Raw genomic sequence first — 24,454 nt, forward strand, 5'->3', positions numbered from 1 at the left:
TATTCCATATTTAATATATTATTATTCTAATTTAGTGTTTTCTTATGCACATTTCACCATATTTTTCGATTGGTCTGCTTTATAAGGCGCACACCGTTAAATATTTGCTACATATAATTAGTCTGGCAAGTTATGGAGTTTTTAAAGAAGAGGAAAAACAATCTTTCATTTTTTAAATAAGGGTGTTTAATGTGCCCATCTTCTCAGCAGCGCCCCCTGCTGTGCGATTTGTGCCACTAAAAGCACGGCCTGTAAGCGTAAGCGCTCCCTGGGCTGCAGTCACACAGCACACTGATAAAGCGTTTGAATGCAGATGGCGACTTTTTTCGGCGAAGTCTTATCCGTTTATTCACGGGCCGTAGAGGAAGATGAGGAAGATGACCATGAAAACGAAGAGGATCAGCAAATCCGGAGTGAAATAGATGAGAAAAGGTTTGTCTGGTCGGTCTGCTGGCTTTACCGCGGTGTTGTAAGTCATCAGCAGTTCTCTTCTTTGTTATTTGGTAACCAGAAAATAAAACATACGCGTGTTTAGCTAGCGAAATGTGTGTTCCGGTGCAGTTTATACCAAGCGGTACTGCCGATTATTAAGAACATACCCATACATAGGGTTGCTAACTAGCTACCTAGCTTGACAAGTCTGGTTACACGGAAAGAAATGATCGCTTTACAAGAAAGTGTTTTAATCCAGTTTCCTGCAGGTGCTTGACAATAATGCAAGACACATTGTAGTTTCCCGGTGAATCGCAGTGCAGCTTTACCACCTCTAAACGTTTTAAATGTGTTTTGCTGCATCATGTCATTAATAACGTGCATGGTCCCTTACTTTCACTTTCGGGTCCTCCGAATAAGGCGTCTATTCCTAAGCATACTTTTAAAGGAGCCCTTTTTCCTATGATCTGGAATATTTCAGTGATCATCATAATGGAACGATTTCGTAATATGTTCATTCTGATTCAGTTCTTTTGTAGATGGAGGCGTCTTTTGCCGAATGAGATTTCCATTCATTTGTGTTTTGTCATCCTAAAATAGGAAGGTCCACGTTGAGTGGTGTTCGGAGGTGAAAAACGAGCTGGCGACTTCCGCAGAAAATGCATTACATTGTTCCGATTTAGTTGTGGCTGTGGGCCCAAATGCTGCAGGTAACCAGGCAATTCATTATTCCAGTAACATAGTACCAGCATTATATACTTGTCCGTTTAATCAAGCGGATAAATAAAAGTCCACCTTCATTTACCTTCCAGGCTTCCTCTCCGCTTATATCCTGAGCTCGGTAAGTTGGTCCCCCGTGGGCTCGATGTCCATCTGGAATGAGAGGAACCCGGGTTCGGGTGCGATGCTGCAGAGCGAGTCCAGCTGTGTCTTCTACAGGCAGAAAGATTCACCTTCAGTAAGTCATCCAAAAGGAAAAACTCTCCTACGTACAGTTTGTCCGTGTGAGTCCGTTAACAAATTACCTGTAGTTAATTGCAATTTCTTCACCTCTGAGGAACGCTGTTCTACTGTTGCAAAATGTGTCTTGGAGCATCATTATGTTTACTAACAGTATGCCTTTTCATATAAAAGTTATTAATGCATATGTCAAAACAGACAGCTGTGTCTCTGCCGCAGTAGTTTCAACACCTGCATATATTGCTGTTGCCACTTTATTGTACAAAGCGTAAGCAACAGAAAGACTTTTTACAGATTCAAAATTTCAAAATTTGTTTTTCTTGATGGACAGAATTTTTGTGTTTGTTTTTTGTTGGGTCCAATGTTTGCCTGGTAATGAGCAAGCAGGCGTGGCTACGAAGGAGACACTCAGTTCAGACACACAGAAGTTTTTACTGCCACCATCTAACCTCAAGCGTGTTGAATGGACATGCAATGAGAATATGGCAAAGTGAATGGGACAGTTGCCACAGTTGCAAACTGTGAAATTACCCCGGTTTCAAATAGTGCAACAGTCAATTTCAAAAACCGGTGGGACCAGGTCATTTATACCAGGTGTTGAATTGGACATACCAGGCTGGCTCACATATCTTTACTCACATGTTGTCACTCCCAAAAGACAATGTTGAATTGTGATATTTTTATCGTCATTTATATCATTATCACAATAAATACCATAAAATATTGTGATAAAATTTTAAGTTCGTATCGCCCACCCCTAATGCATGTGTATTCTTGTGTTTTCTTTATGTACCTGGTAATATAACTATTATTTAATTTTGTTTAACGGTAGGTATAAAAGCTGCTTGTTCATATTTACTTCAATTTTATATTTGTAGGTTCTGATATGCCAGTGCACCTGCTACATAGCCGAAGATCAGTTACTCCAGTGGGCAGAAAGTGTAAGTCTGATATATTTTGCATGCTGATTTGCATATTTCCCCCCTTGTGCAATTTAGTCCCTGTGCAATTTAGTGTTGAAATGACATGGATGAGCGTCATTTCCTGCCTTGGTCTATGGGTGGCGCTGCGTTTATTCTGCTGCCAGAAATGAGTATGACCTGGAACCAGTTTTTTATTTATTTGCCAGCCTTTTATACACCTGTCAGAGGATGTTTAATTAGTGGTGCCCTAAAAGTCGGCGTATAAGACAGTAAACAGTAAGATTACATGGAGGAAACAAATTTTGTCAGTTTAAGAAAGCACAACAAAGAGGTTACAATGTTTGTTTGCTAATTAAAGTCACAATGAACCTAAAATCGGCTTTTATTTTGCTGTCATTTTCAGCACATAAGTTTGTTTTGGTGTGTTTGCTACTTGGGACGGCATGGTGGTGCAGTGGTTTGCACTGTTGCCTCACGCCTCTGGGAGTTCTAGGGTTCGAGTCTCTGCCTCAGTTACATGTGTATGGAGTTTGCATGTTCTCCCCATGTTGTCGTGGGGTTTCTTTAGGGCACTCTGGTTTCCCCCCACAGTCCAAAGACCCCATAGGTGTGCATGTGTGAGTGAATGGTGTGTGAGTGTGCCCTGCGATGGGCTGGCCCCCCATCCTGGGTTGTTACCTGCCTCGTGCCCATAGCTTCTGGGATAGACTCCGGACCCCCTGCGACCCAGAAGCATAAGTGATTTGGAAAATGGATGGATGGATGGATGGATGGATGGATGGTGTTTGCCACTCAAACAGCAGTAGAGATTTCACAGTGGATCCACAATGCAGACAGGTTTGGACGTGCTGCTATACAGCACATTCAAAAGCATGATATGCACAACTAGAAAGAGGGACAATATCTATGCACACTGTATGTAATATAACCTAGATGCATGACCATTCAGTGTATGACACGAGGGGAGGTAAGAGTGTCTTTGTGATGGAGAACTTGGCTGAGGGAGTTGCAGTTGTATGATATTAATGTGTATCTGCATAAATCTTTGATGGTTTTTCAGTGGAAGTGAGGTCAGCTGTGTGCTGGGGGCTTATTCTAGCTGTAAGATCATGGAAATGAGCTGTTAAGATATTAGTTGGTTCTGCTTCCGAAAACCTATCCCTGAAGAGAGTTTATTGAGCAGATGGTAGCCTAGGGGGGGTCGGGGATCAGTGACAATCTTTCCTGCTTGTTTCCTTGCCCTGGAGTTCTGAAGGCTTACAGGGGAGAGAAAAGTGCAGCCAAAGATTGTCCCTAAATCTGGACGGCATAAAAACAATTTCTCAGTCTTCCGGATTTTTCCAAATCTGTCGTGAAACATATGTAAAGTCTCATTTGCCTGCCATATTTCGGTAACTTCAAATCTGTTCATGATGCCGTAACTAAAATCTTGAACAACATTTTATTTTGGAAGCTGTTAGATGAACTTGGTTTCCTCGATCATAGGTGTTTGCGTGTATCGAGAAGCGTGGGCTCAACGTGACTGTCCTGTCAGACTGCTCCCTGGCCGAATTTAAAACCACAGAATCCATGTCCAGCACCACGCCGTTTCTCCGTGCTCTAAAAACCAGCCTGTACCGAAGCCAGATTTCCTGCCCCCTGCTGGAGCAGCCAAATATTGTCACAGGTCTCGCAGCTGCAGGTATGTCCTCACTTCCTCTTACCTTTGGGGTCTGGGTGTTTTATTTGCATTTTTTCCATCTGTTTTGGACTGAAGATTGGTTTTTACAGGATTTAGTACTGAGTCATATCAGTCCTTGTCTGAATAATCCAGCACCACACAAGCAGGCAGATTGTTGGTTTTTATGTGCAGGACCAACTAATAGACATGGCCTCTTGGTGACAATCGTGTGCTTGAAAATTCATATCAAATATTTATGGAAAGAACAAATTTATGTATCATAAAGTATATCAGTCTAATTCACCTATATTCCAGTATTCAAGTTCTTGCCTAAATGAGCAATATTAATTTCAGGCATGCAAGTGCAGAATTTATTTTTTTTTATTTCGTAAATGACACTATTACATGTCCATTGGTCTTATTGTGAATGGTACCGATGTACTGAAATGACTGCATAAAAGATATTTTGGAGAGTTTATTTAAGCAGAGTGTATAAATAAATGATGGAAATTGCTTCCCGGTATTGGAGTTTGTGCCATCCGCACAGGGTCTAGGCACCAGCTATGTTCTGGTAAGAGGGAGTCGGTGTGTAGTATTGCCATGTCGTATGAACTGCAGTGATCGTGGCCTGTGGACGCTGACACTGTCCTGTTCCCTTAGTGCTCAGCTACTGCCAAGTTCACCAGATCCCTGCAGTCCTCTACCAGTGCTACAGTGACCTCATCACCCCTGACTCGGTCACCATGGAGACATACAAACCTGCCTTCTTAAATCTGAGCAGGCTGATAAAGGCAAGTGATTAAACTAAACAAGCTAATATATGATTTTATTTATACATATTTGTTTGTATTAACAAAACAAGTTAATACAAATATACATAAATAAATCTAATCACATATTAACAAAATAAGTTAATATCTAATTTGATATATATATGTATGTGTTTATATTAACAAAACAAGTTAATATCTGATGTGATTTATTTGTGTGTGTGTGTGTGTGTGTGTGTGTGTGTGCGCATACATGAGACACGCACACAAACTCCAAATCTATGGGGGAGATATTCACAGATTTTTATTTGTTTTTTTTTACAGCTTGATGCTAACCCCAATGTTGATGTCCTCCAGAAGTTGATACGAATCAGTGATGCTCAAAGCAACATGTATACCTGAAACCTACTAATGATTTTGAATTTTTTTAGTATCATCAAAATGCTTTTTCTCCTGAACTGTAATTTTTTTAATACAAAGGTGCAAAATGAAACCCCTTGTTTGTCTGTGTGTTTCTTGCCCAACATTCAAACCATCTGCAGCAGGTAGCATAGGAAGATACTCTATGTACAGGAATTTATCTGTATGGGAACGGCGAAGTTGGACAGATGGCATTTAGATTTAGGCAAAATCGCGTCAGGTGAATGCCATTCAATTTAATTTTCTTATGGTTGGAAGGATTGATGTTTTATAATCTGTTCTGGGGTGGGGGGCGGTTCTGTGGGTCACGGGCCACTGCGATTCCTTGACCCAGTAGCAGCTGGTCTGGCGTTGATCGTAACTTGGTATCATCATCCAGTATGTGCAACTATAAAGCTCTTGGAGTAAGAAGTATCAAAGCATCCCTTTAGTTTTTACTTTTGTGATCGTACATTAGTGTTAAGAAGTAACCCATCTCCGGTCTGTTTTCTTAAACCAGGGACGCTCAGGTGAAAAGTTGAACAGCTCTGTCCTAAACTACCAAAACTGTGGGGTGTGTGCAAGTGCATTTACCTGAAATTCACACTAGAGGGCAGAAGATGACCAAACAGCTGTGAGGACACATCAGTCACAGTATGCAAAAAAGGAAGGAACTGCTTATAAGGCGCTTTAGCGAGCCACCCGCACTGCGTCCTTTAGCAGGAAACTGAAGCTTAATGGAGGCAATATTTTAGTTCTTTTTCTCTTTGCATGGCCCTGAGTATCATTAGCATGCGTTTCCCATATGAATTCCCAGCTGTGTAGTTCTTTAACTATAAAATGGCATCATCACTCAGGTAACCCCGTCTACCCCTTTGCTCAAAAATAAATAGTTTGCTGAGTTTCCTGTGAGCTTTCTGGAGCTCTGCCAATCGCCGTTCAGAAAAGTCTTACTTCCAGCAGGGTTTCTGAAACGGCAACACAAAGTTGCCCCCGGAAGGATCACACACAATCATCATACTGATGAACAGGACCTATAGGTGCCCCGGGTGGGTGGAGATGCTGGCTTAGGACCGGTACTTTTGCCCGGATCTCTGAAGCTTGGCATAAGTCCTACATTAAAATCACAAATCCCTTATTAGTCATTCTCTGCAAATGTACCTGTTAGCCTGATTCTCAGTTACTGGATTTGACTAAAATGAACTTTTCATTAATGAAAAATGATAATTTGTTATTGTTCTCTGGTTTATTGAACCTATGAAAATCAAATGTGTGTCTTTCAGGTTTGAAAATAATTCATAAATCTTGTTTGCCAGGAACTTAGCCACAGTAACCAGTTAGTACAGGCCGTCCCAACCCGGTCCACAGTCGGTCCATGGTTTTGCTTCCTCCGAGTTCCCTGCCAGATGTGGACTGTCTCTGGGTCCCCAAGGAGCAGGATGGAAAATGGAAATTCCTGGTTCTGCCCATTTTCAGGTCTGAAAAAATGAGAAACGTAGTTAAACTGAAAAAAGGGCTACCAACAAACGTGCTGAATTTGTGCCGTGATATGCCCGCATTAGTGCGAGAGATGGAGCAGGTGTTTCATCACTTACTCGGTATGTCCACATGCTCCATTCTAATCTTGACAGTCCCACTGATAACATTTTCACAATATTATTGAAGTTGGAATTATTGTCTATAACACACTCTGGTTATGAATGTCCAACAAGGTATAAATGGAAAACTCAGCGCTCAGTGAATGTCGTGGCTTACGCATGCATTGTATGCGTTTTTGCGGGCTCTTTACGTGGTATGGATTTGCTTGCTAAACCCAGCATAAAACCCAAAGTAGTTGGCTCGGTGGATTGTGGGTAAAGCTGTAGTGTTTAGGATTGCCCTCATCCTCTATAAGCCTGCAAATAAATAGTTGAACATGACAGTTGAGTCATCATTACACTTGCAAATAAATGCACTGGGGTTCCTAGATTGGCACATGGACTTGTGAAGTAGCAGGGATGGACCCAATAGTTCCCACAAAGCTCAACGTCTACCAATGTTTCCCAGGGACGATCTGCCCAAGCACTGCTTGAATGTACTTAGAGCCATGCAGTGTGACTGCACCAGTGCTCCCCATCACTCGCCAATACTCCCCATCACTCGCCAATACTCCCCATCACTCGCCAATACTTAGATGGTGATAATTACTTATCACACTGTCTGGGTGTCAGCCTAACACAGCCAGGTATAGCGTTTTCTTTCTTTTCCTTATTTTTGTTATAATGGGGGGGCGGCATGGTGGTGCAGTGGTTAGCACTGTTGCCTCACACCTCTGGGACCCTGGTTCGAGTCTCCGCCTGGGTCACATGTGTGCGGAGTTTGCATGTTCTCCCCATGTCGTCGTGGGGTTTCCTCCGGGTACTCCGGTTTCCCCCCACAGTCCAAAAACATGTTGAGGCTAATTGGAGTTACTAAATTGCCCGTAGGAATGCATGTGAGAGTGAATGGTGTGTGAGTGTGCCCTGCGATGGGCTGGCCCCCCATCCTGGGTTGTTCCCTGCCTCGTGCCCATTGCTTCCGGGATAGGCTCCGGACCCCCCCGCGACCCAGTAGGATAAGCGGTTTGGAAAATGGATGGATGGATGGATGGATGTTGTAATGCAGGACATGTACGTGATCTTTCCATGATGTCGTTATGAGTATTTGTCATCCTTATGAAATGTTTCATTATAAACGAACGGTCATTTTTATGGAGGCTGGTGGGGCCACGGAAAAGAGCCACAAGTGATCAAAACATTCCAAAGGCTGCTTTTACTCGGTCTCATTACATCACATTTATATTTACGTTGACTGGGTCTTACTGCTGATCTGTCATGCGGCAGGATGAGTTGCGTATATCACCGTAAGCACTTCCCAGTAAAATACTTTTTATGCTCTATTTTATGGATTGTTTCTCAAAATCATCTCTTTCATGATTAGTTAATTCTTTGTCAGCGCACATTTGTTTTTCAGATCCCCAGTATTTGAATATTATTATATTATATTATTATTATTATATAATATGTTCACATTGACAGTAGCTGAGCAAGCAAACCACATAAACAGACAACTTCCCCCAAGAACTCGTTAAGACACCATGTCCTCTCTCCAATTGCTCTCTTCCTTCTTTGAGAATGAAGAACAGGGAAGTTCATTCAAACAAGTTGTCTCAATGCATTTGACGTAATTAAGTAGGTTCCAGTAACAAGACAAGCCAAACCAGCAAAATTCATTTTTAGTAACTGCAAACATGAGTCCATGACACACACTGCTAGCGATGGTGAGAATGCACAGCTGTGTAAAGGTGAATAAGCTATATTTATTCATATTTTATCCTGTATCATTGGTCTTCTCTTCCTTGTGGGTTGGCTTCCTGCCCTCAGCTCTGTGTATGAATGAGTATCCTCCTGGAGTTCTGCTTTTACCATGAATAATGTCACTGTGCCCCTGCACAGGGTATGTGCTTGCCAGCCTCCTGTCAAAATTTCATATGATATATGTTTTTTTTCCTCCACAGGACAAGCAGGTACAAAAAATGAATGAATTGAAACACACAGTAGCTACCTGCAGGCCGTGAGGCTACTCAATAGCTGATCAGGCTATAAGTTTGGCACTGATCAGGCTGTTAGTACGGAGCTGATCAGACTATAGACATTTCAGTTTATGTTCTTACTTTGTCCCATTTTATTATATCAAAAAATATATTTAATCTCACTCTTACTGTACTGCAGGGAGCTTCCAGTGTAACCCATTCCATTGCCTGCATCTACCGTTATGCGCTGTACTGTTGTGCATTTGATAAATTCGTCTGATCTGATTTGATTTAATGGCTGTGTGACTGATAGTGATTTCTCTGACTTTCTGTGTCCAGTTTGAGCAAATGAATACCCCACCCTGGTCATAAGTTTATCCTGTACGGAATGGAATGGAAGACAATGTAATGGAATTTCCACCCCTGTTACCGCGGTGACCCTGATGTCACTGGTCACCACCCGCGCCTCGCCCTGTGCCAGGTGTGAAAGCATCCCAGCCTGTAAAGCACTAACTTTACAGCTCTGGCTGCCAGGGAAAGTGAGCCACAAGTGGACCGCAAATGCTCAGAGCCTCCGCTCATCAGCCAGAGCGCAGGGCGGAGCCTCATTCCAGTGCCATTCATTGCGCTCATCACCAACAACAACGCAGCTCGGTCACAGCCGAAGCCCTTTAAGGGAATTGCGAGCAGCTGCACAGCTGCTACATGTTAAATTGTTAAAAACTGGCAAGATTAGCAGAGAGGAAAAAAACAATACAGGGCCCACTTGGACTGAAAGGCGGTCTCCGGTTCTCCGAATTGAATTCAGCATGTCAAGTGGTTTGACCTGCAGAGCTTCAACATGAATTACTTGGAGGCACTTGAAGAGCCATTATCAGTGCCGGTCCCATGAATTTGAAACGTTGTTTTTCGTGCTCTGTATTATCCTTCTCCTTTAATTGCGATGGTAATTATGCAATGCATGAGCAAGCGCCCCATACTTTATAAATGGTGCTGCCGTGGTAAACTGTTAGATTGGAGGCAGATATATACCACAGAGAGTGACAGTATCCAGTCAGTACAGTCCGTGTTGAGGATGGGGAAGCGTGTGGCTTTAATTGTTTCTCATCTAGCTCAACCTGCGTCACTAGACCTTGTAATAAACTTTGTTAAAATCCGGAACAATTAACTTAATCTCAATTAAGCCTCTGCTACAGTAAGACCATGTGGGCGAATGAAAGAAGCCTCAAATGCATTAAAGGAAGACAACTGAAAGGGTATTCTGAAATCTGCTGTGTACCAATATACATTAAGTAACACAGTTTAAAGTAGCTCAAACTGACTATTGCCTCCTACGTTTCTATCAGGAACCTTTAAAAAAAAGCTTAAAGTCTGTTAAAATACTCATTAAAGAGCTCATGTTAGACGTGTTAAGGCAGGCGTGAGATTTTTCAAGAACATCAACGCCATGGCATCATCTCTCTCCTGCGATTCTTTATTTTTAACTGAAAACAGCTACAATTTTATAAACATCCTGGTCCAAGATGGCTGCTGGTGGGTGAGGTTGGCTGATAAGACATGTAGCCACATAGACAAGCTAATACCTGTGTTAAGGGTGAGCTGCCCCCACAGTGGCAGGCTATACTCCCTGTATGGCTCGGCCTTCATTCGAGGATTAAAAAGCGAGTTGCCTCGAGTGCCTCCAGCTCCTTGTCTGTACAAGCCCGCTGCCTGATGTCAGAGAAGTACGTGTGCCTAATCTCTCAGCCACATGAGGGGAAATCCCGACTGCAATGCAATTCAGGCAAACTCTGCCATGCACCCTTGGGCCGAGATTCTTGCCTTAATTGGTAAAGAGCAACCCTGTGCTAGACCTCTTCTAGAGCTTCTGGTGTTAAATAACCAGTAGAGACTGTCGATTCTTATTCAGTATGATAAAAGTTATCATGCATTATTTATAGGGAGTATGTACATCATCAGTGAGCACCAATTCAAAATAATAGTTTGCATGATTCAGGCCTTTATCTGATACCAAGAGGCAGGGGCGTGCAGAGCTGGGGTGCCCGTTTTGCCTGAATGATTGAAAGTGTCTCCCTTTTGAGGTCCTGAGTGCCCTTTTTTGACTAGAAACCACAACCCAATCAAACTTTTTTTTTTTTTTTTTGGTTTGCTAAGGGGAAACCCCCCCCCCCCAGGTCGAGCACCTACCCCTCGAAAAGTCTATGCAAGGCCTTGCAATAAAGTGTTTTTTTTTCATGGAATGTGCTTCCTTTGGGTGTCACAGTGTCTCAGTGGGAAGCACTATGGACCCGCACTTTCAGGCACTGGGGGTTCCATTCCAGTCCTATGTGGAGCATGTTTGTTCTCCCTGTGTTGTGAAGGTTTCCCTCCAGTTCTCTACTGTCTTCACCCAGTTTACTGAGAGGTGAAGTAACATCTCACACACACCCATAAGTGTTTTATTATGTTTGTTCCCAGGCTGCCTGGGACAGGCTCCAGGCACTTATGATGAATCAATGGAACAAGCTCCCTTTCAGTTAACTTTTAAGTGCTGAATAATTAACAATGGGCAGTTCTGTTAAAAATATGGCAGGTGTTAGGAATCACCTTAAAGGCTAGTTTCAAGGGCGGTCTGTGGCTTGGCGGGTTTCAATCTCTGTGATCAGAAGGGTGCTGGTTCACATCCCAGGGTCCATTGCCCCTGACCAAGGCCCTTAACCCCAATTTCTCCAGAGACTGACTGGCCCTGCGTTCTCCTGAAATATACCTCAATTTGGCTAAAAGTATCATCAAAATACATGAATTATAAAGGTATTCTCTGATCAATAAGTGTACCTCTGTTTACTGGTTGTCCTGCACTAGTACTAAGGATTTCTCTTACTGGCATATTGCCTGCTGTTGTAAGTTTACACAATGTCATAATGTGCTTGGTGTCAAGTTCCTTTATCTGTAAACATATAAAACTTGGTGTTCTCAAATGTGTGTTGACACATAAATGTTGACCGATTTCCTGTAAGTCAATGTCCTCTGTAACACATTAACGGCCACTGGTTCTTTTTCGTCCTTTTCTGACGACAGGTCTGACTGACGTACATCCATTCGCTCATATCTGGATGATTTATGCATTGAAGTGTGTTTCCTATCTCTGTGACACTCTTGGTTTGAATCACCAGTGTGGTTTATCGAATGAACAGATCAGCGTCGTCAGAGACATCAAAATAACCTACTCTGTGAAACCCTCAAATGTGCTGCAAGTACACAACAGACCAGAGAGCCTGGAAGGAGATCTCATAGAGACAAATAGAGACTCAAACCCTGGACCCAGCGGTCTGAAGCAGCAGTGTAGATCGATGTACCACTATGCCACCCTCATCCTTAATACCAAGAAGTGAATTAATGGGGAGCTAGTGTTCTTCCTTAGGAGGGGTCATTTTGGTTTAATAAAATCATTACTTCCGCTTAAATCTCTATATGGATACAACGGCTCCGTCTCGGGTGTAATTTGGTAAATTAACATGAGAATGCAGGCAGCAATAAAAACACCCAGATCAGACTGCTCAAAGCCCCAAGCACACATTGCGCAGAATAATTAAGGTGTTTTGCACCAAGTCTAACTTGCTATTGCAATTGACTGGGTGAGTCAGTGAAAAATAAAATTGTCTTGGTGGTTCTCATCTGTCACATCTCACAGGAAGTTGCATGGGAACTGAGCCAGCACATGGTGACCTGTGTCATCAAGCCACAAACAAGAAAAGTGCAATCAAGTGAATTTGCATCACTAGGATTCTGCAAGATGATCAGAACAGAAGCAAGGCATAACATTTGCATTATGTATATACAGTATAGTCAATGTGTTATATCAGTGAATGTTTTATTCAGTGTAATTTGAGACCATGCTGTGACCCTCTACTGAATAAACAGTATGATGGATGGGTGGATGGATGGATGAGACCAAACAGCTGAGTCTGAGGGACAGCATGCAACGTGGTAGTGGTAGTTAACATGCTTCTAACATGATGGTTACTGGTCCAGGTTTCATTATGAGGTCTGCAGAGACAAAATTGCTCCAGCGTCATTATTTATTATTCTAGCAATAAATCTAGCCGTATCTGAAGATAAAACTGTTGCCCAAGCAACAAAATAGCTGTTATTGTCCTCTACAAACAACTTTATACAGACGCACCTAACTTAACCTACATGTTTAAAGACCGCACAAACTTACGACCAGTCAGTATTGTACGTCGTATGAGAAGTTTGGTGGTGGAAATGGCAGCGTCAAGCATCTCACCACGCATCATTTTAAAATTAAAAATGTTATGCAGCCAAACCTCCCTTATCCAGGCAGAATATTACCGAGGGGTACCCCTGAGTAAGAATTGCCCGTAACTTAGAAATACATGAACAGTACAGTACAACGTATGTATACACATACAAACTACATGATATTTATGAGGTGCAAGTCTTATAATAGGATGTTATTTTTGACCGAGCTAGCGAATCATTCTGTTTTATTCTTGCAGTGGTTATCCAGTTTTTAACCAGCATCAAGTGAGCTGGATGATTTCTTCTTTACTCTTCCAAATATCGCCTACCGTAGACTTAGCCACTCCAAAATGGTCTGCAAAAACTCTGTGTGATTTTCCTTTTCGTATCTCTGTAATGATATTGAGTTTCTTTGGAGGGACACTACGCTTCCTTTTTGATTTCGCAGTTTTACGCGCTGCTGTAAGTTCAGCTTATACAGCCTAGTCCTCTAACTCGCTCTCCATTCGACGTTCGTTCCGCCTCTACGTGGAGACTCCGCCCACAACTCTCTGTATGCGGAATTCGTCACTTCCGTCTCCCGAAGTGAAAAGCAGACCGCAAGACGTCTCGGGAGTTCTGCTCATTTATTGATGGTTGTTGTTCTTTTGCCTTTCTTTGATTGATATTACTGTGTATGATTTGTTTGGTTTATTGGATTTCTGATTTCGGACATTTACGATTTGATCGCTGTATATGCTCTGTATGTGTTTCAGGTGCATAGGGAGTGACTGCCATTTTGTTTTGTAAGGTTAGGTTGTATGCTGTTGTTTGGATAGGGAGTAAGGTGTAGAATTTGTCGTTGTGTTTTTTCTGCACTTAGGTGAGTTAGTTTTGGGTTGCGTTCGAGTTGAGTTTTGTTTTTTCGCTATAGTCACTCCTGAGTCCTTTTATTTATTCTGTGTCCGTGGCGGGTCAGTAAAAACAGAAAAATATAGAAAAAATACCCCTTTGTCCACATGTGTTCCCTTGTCCATCGCACCCTGTCCTTCCCTTAGTCCACGTTCCCTTACCCTTTCACTCTGTTACGCCCCAACCCTAGACCAGGACTGAGGCTCGTACCGACAGCTGCTGGTTGCTGGCCTTGAGCTGCCTGGTAGAGGGAGGTGCTCGTATATTGGAGGTCCGGATAAGGGACGTTTGACTATAAATGGTGCAAAGGTAACATTAAAACAAAATCTAAAGATGGATGACATAAACCCACTACCAGTAAAGTATGCTCCTTGCTTATTGACCAGTTCGCTTAACGAATTAAGTGAGCAGTGTCTACAGTTTATTGTACTGATTAGTTTTCCATCTATTTATTTTTATCAAAATAAGCCCAAATCAGACCCAGAAGCAAAGACTAGCATTTACAGTAACAGACAATAAGCATTACAAGTGGCCTGTTACTAATTTACTAAATATAATTTGAAATATGTTTGAAATGCTTTCGTCATTGAGATGGATAGCACTGAATAAGCCTAAATCCACAAACTTTCTTTGGCTCTGAAATTTGTGGACAAGGGGTAGGTGGCCAAGGGTGGGGGGAGAGGTTGGGTTTGGCTGCAACATTTACAGTAAAGAGGGTTGGGTCGTGCCTTTCCAGAAAATTCAGCCCCTGGGCCATACACCTGAGGCTTGGCGGCATCTGGAGGCCGGCCACCTACAGTAAACCCAGTGAGCCGCTGTCACCCGATCACTGCAGATAAGTTTCCCACAAGTCTGTGCATGCGGGGGCGTACACGGGGGCGGCCGCCTTATTCAAGTCAGTGCTTCTCAAATTCCAGAGAAAGGTACGGCTGCCGAGCTCCTCTCTCCCGTGTCGCTGTTTTTCTTTATTTGAATTTTTGTTCACTACAACACTGCTCTTGCACTTTCCAGTGACCTTTCAATATCCATTTTGCTTATACTAGCATAAAGTTTTATGTCGTTTCAAGTTTCAGCGTCGCAGTTAACTGCAGTAAAACCACACGATATTTTACAAATAACGCCAGAAAATAATGCCATACTGATGACTGGCGTAATTGTTTTAAGCTGGGATCTGAGTATTTCTGAGGAAATACGGTTTTGTTGAGCAAATTGTTTCCAATTGTTTATGGAAAATCATTTTTGAATGTTCAGTATTCAGGCTTTCTGTTTACATGTATTGCTTCAGATTTAATATTTGCACTGGATGAATAAAATAACCATTAAAAGGACATTTTGGGCATTTTTCTTGAGTTTATAGAAATGAACGCAGCATACCCATTAGCAAGCTATTTTGAGGGCACACATTTCTTCTGAGTGAATCTGGGAACTATTTTCTCAGGCAGCCAAGGTTACTGCGACAGTTGCAACATAAGATACTGAGGTTTCCTCGAGACAGCCTTGACTCCTGAACTCTGTTGTTATGCCATAAATGGTCTCTGCAAGAAGACACATTGCCGCAGTCAGATACCTTTGAAGCAAACTTCAACAGCAAGACGTTTCCTTCAGTCTGAGCCTTGTCATGCGCTCAGCACCATAAAACCTTTCTGCGTCCGTCTGCTCAAGTATTTTAATGAACCCAAGAGCTGGTTGCCATAGAAGCCGCTCGCAAGTACGATGATAAGGATTACAATTACATTATAATCATGAGCACTTGTCGTCATTCTGTTGGGTGTGAATTGTTTACCTGGATTTCACATTGACGTGACTATGATGAATGCAAAACATATACCTGTACAATGAGGAGAGAATCTAATTAAGCTATATGTACCGTATATGTAGACTTAATATTCTGTGGATTACAAAATCTGTCATTTATTACACAGTAAATATCCAGGGTTGGGGATTTACATCCCAGCCCTGCCTTGCATATGTGTAGTTTGCATATTTTCCACATACAGTGTGAGTTTCTGGAATCCTTAAATCAGTGTTTCCCAATCCGGTCCTTGGGGACCCACAGGCGGTCCATGTTTTTGCTCACAGTGCAGTCCATGCCAGACAGTTCACATTTTTGCTCCCTCCCAGCTCCCCGAAGACTGGATTGGGAAACTCTTGCCCTAATTGACCTGTCATGTGTGGGGTGTACCCCAGCCCTGACCCTGTGATGCCTGGAGTAGGCGTCAGACCTCCAGGTAACTAGGATAAGCAGTTGCAGGATGGATATAAGGATAGATCTCATCACATGAAATGAAGCATGAAATCTCACCAATAACTGCAAAGGGGTTTAGGAGTTGCTTACAGCCATTTTCACTGAGAGACTATTAAAGTCAAAACATTTTTTAGCATTAGTCATGAGAATTCTGCATGCAACCAAGACTGTAGCAGCATTGTGGACTACAGCTCAGAGTTATTTCTGGATATTTCTGGATCAGAGGGTCAAGTATTTCTCTGTGGTTTCATCTGACAAAGAGACCATTGTTTTCAAGTTCACAGTAACCCACACTTGAATGTACTATCTGGGACTTGTGGAAATATCTGATGCGTAAATAAGAGAGATATCAGTGCCTTTCATCTTAGCTCTTTCAAACAATCAAGTCTTTGGTGTGGAGTGGTAAAAAAGTCCCAGGTGGAATGCATAGAGTCAAACAATTAGACATTCATAGTCTTCAAGGTGTCTTTAAAAAGGCAAAAGACTAAAAAAGAATCTCCTGTGTATCTGCCAATAAAATCACAGATAAGGGAGATACGGTTTTTCTTTCTATCCCTGGCAAAGAAAAACAATCAATAGCCTGCATTCATATTGGGTGCCTCCATCAATGTTGTGAAATATTGCTATTGCTGCCAAGAACTCCATTAATGTGAAGGATTATGTAACGGTTTTGAGTGTCTTGAGACACAGGGCTCCTTGTGCTGAGTGATTAATTTAGCAGTTCATAATTATGCTGCGGAATAGTTGGGTGCTGATTAAGCCAAGTATTGACGTCTCAGTCACGGGGCAGCATGTTCAGGAACACCTTGGTGTTTGGGATTCCCATGTTTCATCGCAGACAGATCATAAGCACATCCAAAGGGCCTTTGCGTGAATTTATTTGTACTCAGTTATTCCTCATCTTTATTAAACATAATATTTTCGCTGATGTTTTGAATTATTATTTTTTTTTAATTCCACCCTGGAATGCGGCACGGATAATTTTGCGGAACCTGGTGGTGATGGATTGTACGTGAAACGAATGCTGTGTATGCTGTTAGTTGCAGGGTTGAATCCCAAAGCTACCGATAACTTTGTTGCATTAAATTTACCTCCCGCTGACACACATGGTTTTGAATATTCATGTACTTTGCCAGCGCACTTCTTAATGTTTGTACTCAAGCTGCTCTTTGTTTCACAGTCCCAGAAAACAGGCCGAAATGCAGACACACCAGATTCCACGATGAAGCATCAACGATATACAACAGAAAGCATATTTGGAGAGTGGCATTTTCCCCAGTTCGTCAAGAGAGGCACATAAACACGTACAATGAATTCATTTACAAACGATTTCATTCCCTTGTAGCGCTTGGCTCTGTTGAAATCGTAAATCAGGTTTCATTAACATTAATTTTAAAGACATTCGTTTGTGTGTTTTCACCATTCTTGTGAAGGTAACCATTCGATCAGATGAGAAGGACATTTTAAAATAGCGCTCTCAAACATCTTGTATTTTTGTGCTTTGTAACAGCTTGGATGGATTTTCTGACATTTTGAAAGTTCCTTCTGCAGAACACATCGCTTTGAAATAAGGATGATTCTAAAAGTTTTATTGTGAAATTATTGTGAAATAGTTCGGATGTGCCTGTGGTTTTCCCAGAAGCTGTGCCATACCGTCTTTCTACTGCAAAAGTACAATTATGTAATTTTTAAAGTCACGACAGGCTGCATGTGAGAGAATCAGCTTATTCCACGATTGATCCACATTTTCACGCAACTTGATCTGACCGTGTTTATTAAGCTGGGTTTCCCCCCTTCCTTAAATATGTATATACAGCTTTTTCTTACGTGTACTTTAACACGCCTGCCATGTGTAAGCGTGTTTGTGTCTACTTTGGCACTACAGAAGTTGTAACTGGAAGGCGTCCAGTGCTTCATTGCCTCCCACTTACTAAGGGAGGGGGGGAGCGTTAGCTTCCTGACGTCTGTGCCGAAGCCCGGGGCTGCTTTGCAGGTAACAACTTGCAGATGGACGCTGGCTGGGCTTTTTTATGATTTTTTTTTTTTTTGTACATTTGTCTTCACGTCTGTTCCTGGAACTGAGCAGGAGCTCAACAAACGAGAACCATAATCAAAAAGAGAGAGACACTACATTTTTCTCAAATGAGAAAATTTACAAGGGGTCTTTAAATAGCTCCTTTCTTCTAGTATTTTTTGGTAACTGCACTTTGTGTTGCTTTTTAAAGTCACACTAAATAAAAGTGTTGGCCAAATGTATACGCATGAACACGTGATTATATGAACACTCTGGGGTCGTTTAACTCCAACTTTTAGTAGCAGGGGCGCCGTACGGGGGGAGTTAGGAGGATTTCTAAAAATGTAGAGAATTACTGGATTGGTCAATATGATATGCTTTCGTGGGGCCCAACATTTTTAACAATGCCCCTGTTTAATACCATTATATAATTCAAATGTGCATACGCAGTGTGACAGCCGCTAAAGTGGCCAGAAAAATATTATGCCATGTTTCTCTTGGTCTTGTTAAAGTACAAACGTCCGCGTGAACCCTTTACGAGGGGTTTTCTTTCTGTTGACTTGTAAGGCAAATTGCTTCTGTAGAAATAAGCAAAATAACAAGCTCTTTTTATGCATATTTCTCAACATATAATTTATATATTTCACGGAGGATTGAAATAAAACATTTAGTATAAATAGATACGCTGATGCAAAAAGAAACAGTTATAATATATAGGCCTGTTCTAATAACATATTAATGCCGGCACTTAAGAGGGGTCATAATTAGTAGGATTAATAACATAGTGCGATAAAAAAGATATTGAAATAGCCAGTCCCTGGTCATCAGGGGTACTCATGGAATATTATAGTGCATAACAAAACAGGTGAAAGATTTAAAAATGTATTTAACAAAATACAAATGAAATTCGGTGTGTTTCTGGTCGTTTCATTCTCATTTGAGAAATAACGTACGGTAGCCTTGAATATAAAGTGACGTCAGCTAAAATGGGACAAATAAGGTTCAGCGCCTGTTGCTCTTTATATAACGAAATCCAAGATGGACAAAACAGAATTGAAATGTTCCTACAACGGTATTATATTTGCATATCAGCATCTGATTGGTCAGCATTGAATTTTGTGGGTATGGTCTATCTGAATTGGAAGATCTCAAGAAGCACGTGGCTGTATTTTTGTTACTGTCCGATTTTACCTGAATATGGTAGATAAATTGGGACAGTAGCATTCAACAAAATAGGGACACCCTTATAAAAAAAAAAACGAATTTGTAAAGGTATAGCATGTATGAGACGCTGTGTAATGAAGTACAATTTGTAATTTTTTTCCAGAAAATGGTGCAGGTTTGTAGGCAGAAGAAAGGAAGAGGACAGAAAGAGGACATACTGTACATAGGTGAAGTGTAGACAAAGGAACAACCAATGGAGTGAGTAAAGAACGAGAGATGCAATAAATGAATATAAGGAAAGAGTGGAGACAGACCAGGAACCAAAGCTTTGTCTTTTCCAATGTCCACCCTTCAAAAGCGAGTGCAGGACGGGCTTTTGTCATGTCTCTGCTAAGAAGCACTTTCATCCGAATCATTTTAGAGAGATGGTGAAGCATCTATCACTTAAAGGTTTGCCCTGACTGACTAAGTCAACAACACACACAGTTAAGTTCATAGCTGCCTGCGTTGGTTTTAAGGTGCATGGCCTACATGTACACACACCCACAGACACACACTTTTAAATTTCTGTAATACTTAGCCTGCTATTTATATTTAAGATTTGTCGAGAGCTATGGTTTATGCTTTGAGGAAATACTAATAAACATTACTAAATAAACATATTTATTATTTGCGTATAAACCAGGCCACATCGTTAAAATGGCATGCCCCACTTTACAAACCACACTGCCTCTATTTACCTAAAAGAGCTTCTTGAGACAGAAACCTGTACTCATCTTGTTTGACTGTGTGAATCTTATTAAAACGTATATTCACTCTAAAAACTGGTTAAGGACAGCAGAGACCTGTACAATTTCATTAAACAGCATTACTGTACGTGAATATGTGTTTTTAGGTACATTTTAAACATTTTACCAAAAAGTGTCCCATTTTTGCTGAGTTCACCCTATGTATGAACTTGATTCCTAATTATTGATTTTGTGATTTTTTTATCTGTGATTGTTAAGGTGATTGTGTGAATTCCTGAGTATAGTTTTGAAATAGAAGATGCTTAAGATAGAACTTTATGGCTGCAGAAAAAGCGCTCTCAGCACCAGGTCCCAGCTAACGAAAACTAATTCTGTTTGCTCACAGTTGATCGACGTGGCCACGTAAGTCCGTTTAATTATCTCCCTCTTTCTAGTTAAACTGACATAGCGTCTCTGGAAATTAGTCTGTGGTGCACATTTGATGACATCTCACAGGATTGACTCAGCCCCGTAGGAGGTGTTTGCATGATCCAGATGGCCAGCGAGGGCAGATGGAGACGTTAACCTTTATGCTTTACCCAGCAAGCAATTATCAAAAAAAAAAAAAAAAAACACGCGCCACCATCACGGAAAAATTCTGCGGGTTCAGAAAGTGCTGGGTGCTGGATGGATAAGCCGTATCGTTCGCTAGCTGTGGGAGATGCTCCGTATCTTTGGCCCGACGGAAAATGAAAGGGACCTTTGCCTTTGCTTTGGCCCACGGGACTGAGTGGCTTCAGCGAACGCCGCGCCCCCCTTCCCCTCTTGGTCCCTCACGATTAAATTGGCCGAGCGGTGGGTGCAAAATATGTACGAAAAATACGGGACAAATCGCTAAATGGTTTTAAAATAATATTTTTTTCGGGCGACTGAGAAAAAAATGCGACGGTGGGTGTGGGGGCGGGGGATTGGGGTGTTAAAGCTCCCCTAAATATGGCTTCTACAAATTCACGTAAATTAGCAATAAAATGCTCTCTGCATGTTCGAAAACCCCAGGCCACTGTGAATATCACAGGGTTAATACCAGTCCAATTAGTAGACGCTCTTTAGTGTTAAAGTTACAGTTTACGTTTTAATCACACGAGCCCATTACTGTTACCCCATACAAAGCTGCATCACTGCACCAATACGCACATCTAATCTAATGCAGACAGAGTTGCTAAACATGGTGTAGGTGTTTTATAAGTGTTTTTTTTCTACGATATTGACCGAAATGTGTGTGACTGCTGGACAGAGGTCAGTGACCACAGGTATAATTCACAATAACATAGTAACCAGCTTTTCAGCTTCGAAGGGCCTGAAACCTCGTTGTCCGCTTCTTCTGTACAGATGAGCAGCATGCAGACACTCTTGGCTCAAAATTCTGCAAGGTTACAGAAAACTTCGGAAAGTGCTGCGCCGGGCACAAGGTTCCTCCCGGTCAGGGGTATGTGCTTTTCTCATGATTAGTTGGGTTAAACTGTAAAGTGCTCATCAGTGCATTGAGAGATTAATGGAAGAAAAGATCTGCCAGATCATAGCCAATATTTCACATTTGATATCTTCTAGATGTCGTGGGATGTTGTGGTTTTTCTCTGTATATCCTAGACATCAGACCAGAGCCTGTGGTTAAGTATAGCTGCAGAATCCAGGCACTATTTTCATGGGCGTGTTGTGTTATTTCTCAAAACATTCAGTATGATGGCTCTCTATAGATAGTAACTGATATTTCTTTTCCCAGACCTGGGACTGGGACTTGGGCATAACTGATAATAAAATTCTCACATTTTATGGAGCCCAAAATATTATCTCCTGATGTGTTTCTTCATGGCCAACAAATAAACAGACACCAATGGTTAAACTATAACATTTTCTCACACTTAAATCAGACATCAAGTCTGTTATAAATAACCTTATAACTTAACCTTAAAGCAACTAAATAACTCTTGCACTGTTAAACTCTCAAATGAGAGCAAAGATTATCTATTCTACCTAACAAAAACACCTTACAAATCAACTGCATTCACATGGGGGAAAAGAAATTGCTTTCGGTCCTAAAATTTTAGTGTTCTGTATTATAGCACCTCCAATGTCAACGACTCTTTGGCTAAACATACTAATAATCCCAAGGTAGAAGTGATAAATTATTATAAAGAAACATTGTTGGTGCTTTGTTGGTTGTTAATTCTCCAATGCTGATACATTCATAGAATCTTAATATGGGCTGATTTTATTAGCCAACCAATGTATCAATGAAACTCTACCATGTATCCAGTCACAAGGCAATAACAAAGGACATATCCCCTGATACAACACCCAACATTAACCATTCATTTTCAGTGATTCCGGCCTGGATAAACAGTTAAAAGATGGATGGATCGATTTTCATTAATAATTGTTTTTCTTAGGTTGGATTTTAAGTGTTTTCCAGTTAACACGTAGTGTAACACCCCAGACAGGTCACCACGGGCCTTACCAAGCGTGACACACACTTAGCAGTAAGTCACCTGATGCAGTGATCTAAACATATTCAGACTTGAGTCTGAATGCAAGCTCATAACCAAGGAGGTGTGACTCAACATCGCTGTCGGCTGGGCCACAGTGCCTCTCACACATTATTAACAGATGTACCTGTTTCTAATTATGCTATTTAAGACGTCTTAGACCTTAATTTGACTTCATGAACTTCTATCAACCCATCGTTATTGCACATAATTTCTAGCTGTTCATATGCTATAATTTTATTGCCTATTTGTAGTTATTATTATGTTGTTTTTGTTGTAATTTTCTTCATATTTTACTGTTATTTTGTTCTTATTTATTTTTATCTTTTTAGAGTATGTAGTTTTTTTCTTTGCATTGCCTCAAGCACGATACAGGAACTAGGGGGATAACCATTTCACTGTGCAGTAGTATAGGGTATGATTTTGCATATGACAAATAAAATTTGAAACTTGTAACTACCCTAGGATACACCAAAGATGTTTGTTTTTACTGTGTTTAGCTGTATTTGAGAGCCAAAACTTTGTATTTGAACATCGAATTCTTTTAATACTACAAATACAATTTTCCTTATGTATGAGTCCAACTGGTGTGTAACCGGTTTGTTTATGACGTATTATGTACTTCTTTGATTACATGACTGTCAAACATCCATGAAACAGGGAGGAATAAATAGAAAACTTGAATGGACTTATTCACATTCTCCAGTAATTGTCTCCTGGCTCTCGTTTGACCTGGACATACTTGCATACCTTTTGGCACGTTCACAATATTTTGAAAGCATATTTTTCACGTGATTAAAACACGTGACAATTTTTCATTCATCCTGCATTCAAGCAACGATAAAATGGTAAAAACATAAATTTCGGATGGGTTCTGAAACAGATTCAGTGAGTCCTCCCAACTCTTATGAACCAAATTATCCTTCTGGTTACTGTATGTTAGTAGATGGTTAGCAGTCGTTTCCACCACTGCTGCTGAAGTTGCTTTATCATGATCTTCTTCTAGTATCTCAAGCATGAATAGGACAGGTGTGACCCGTGACGACATTCAGATCGTTCTTCCTGCTAGAGGCTTAAGACTTACCAAATATCTGGGTAAATAGTTTGCTGTCAGGATCTAGAATAGAGGTAATTCAGTGGTCCCCATGAGGAAACTTGTCAGTTATCACATACCTGCATGTGCTCAAAACGAGAGACACAAACCAGGTCTGTATACCATGCCCTAGCTGAAAGCTGATTGGTCCCCAGAGCTTTGAGAATTGCCTTCTCATTCATCCATTCAAAGTGTATGATAATTTTTATCTTATGTCATGAGCTGCCTAATGCTAAAATTGGCCCCTCTCTATGAAGTATTACCCATCACATGCACCCACATTAAATTAAAAAAAAAAATTCTAGAATTGCCCAGACTCAAACACATATATATACCTGAGAGCAAAGCTTAGGATCAGACAGTGGGTCATCCTGTAGACTCATATTTCCTCCTTAATTGTGTGTCAGTAGTTACATTGTTCGTCCATACGCCCATGTGCATAGAGTTAGGCATCCATTTAGGTTTCGCACTCATCATTATATTGTTCCAGCTTCTTTTATAGATTAGAAATTCCAAGAACCTAAGTGCCCTAATGCATTTCCTACTTTTTTCACCTTCATGAACTCTAGAACTCTAGAATCTAAGACGGTAAGTCAAAGAGCACTTGTGTTCGTTTTTTTTTTTGTTTTTCCACCATAACCCGCGGACTAAAGCACACTGCAGGTTTGATGGCCGGAGGGACGTGCGTGGGCGCAGGTATCCGCAGATGGCTTTGACCGTGTTTTCACTCCCGCGATGAAGGCCACCCACACTTTGGCTCGCTGCCAGGTTGGCACTCGCGAGCTGCTTGAGCCACGTCCTTGAACAACGTCTATCAACGGCAGCAGCAGGCCCAGTGGG

At 41.4% G+C, this 24,454-nt stretch overlaps 1 protein-coding gene and 1 long non-coding RNA gene across 2 annotated transcripts; both read left to right on the forward strand.

Annotated features, from left to right (window-relative positions):
• The first annotated feature begins 209 nt into the window (after positions 1-209).
• psmg1 (proteasome (prosome, macropain) assembly chaperone 1) lies at positions 210-5,238 on the forward strand. Its single transcript, XM_049016616.1, has 7 exons — positions 210-432; positions 1,033-1,142; positions 1,245-1,390; positions 2,271-2,333; positions 3,801-3,996; positions 4,636-4,766; positions 5,070-5,238. The coding sequence occupies exons 1-7, from the start codon at positions 308-310 to the stop codon at positions 5,145-5,147; spliced, it is 849 nt and encodes a 282-aa protein (XP_048872573.1). The 5' UTR covers positions 210-307; the 3' UTR covers positions 5,148-5,238.
• Positions 5,239-14,528: 9,290 nt separating this feature from the next.
• On the forward strand, positions 14,529-23,209 carry LOC125745525 (uncharacterized). The gene is made up of 2 exons (XR_007398691.1): positions 14,529-14,750; positions 21,368-23,209. It is a non-coding gene; the product is annotated as an uncharacterized LOC125745525 (long non-coding RNA).
• Positions 23,210-24,454: the final 1,245 nt, after the last annotated feature.

This window comes from Brienomyrus brachyistius, chromosome 6, assembly GCF_023856365.1.
Source record: "Brienomyrus brachyistius isolate T26 chromosome 6, BBRACH_0.4, whole genome shotgun sequence".
NCBI classification, from domain to species: domain Eukaryota; kingdom Metazoa; phylum Chordata; class Actinopteri; order Osteoglossiformes; family Mormyridae; genus Brienomyrus; species Brienomyrus brachyistius.

Excerpts from the sequence above, each read along its gene's own strand:
- psmg1 (XM_049016616.1), top strand. The coding sequence starts at position 308 with ATGCAGATGGCGACTTTTTTCGGCGAAGTCTTATCCGTTTATTCACGG. Across the intron at positions 433-1,032 it reads AGTGAAATAGATGAGAAAAG|GAAGGTCCACGTTGAGTGGT; the intron begins GTTTGTCTGGTC and ends ATCCTAAAATAG. Across the intron at positions 2,334-3,800 it reads TACTCCAGTGGGCAGAAAGT|GTGTTTGCGTGTATCGAGAA; the intron begins GTAAGTCTGATA and ends CCTCGATCATAG.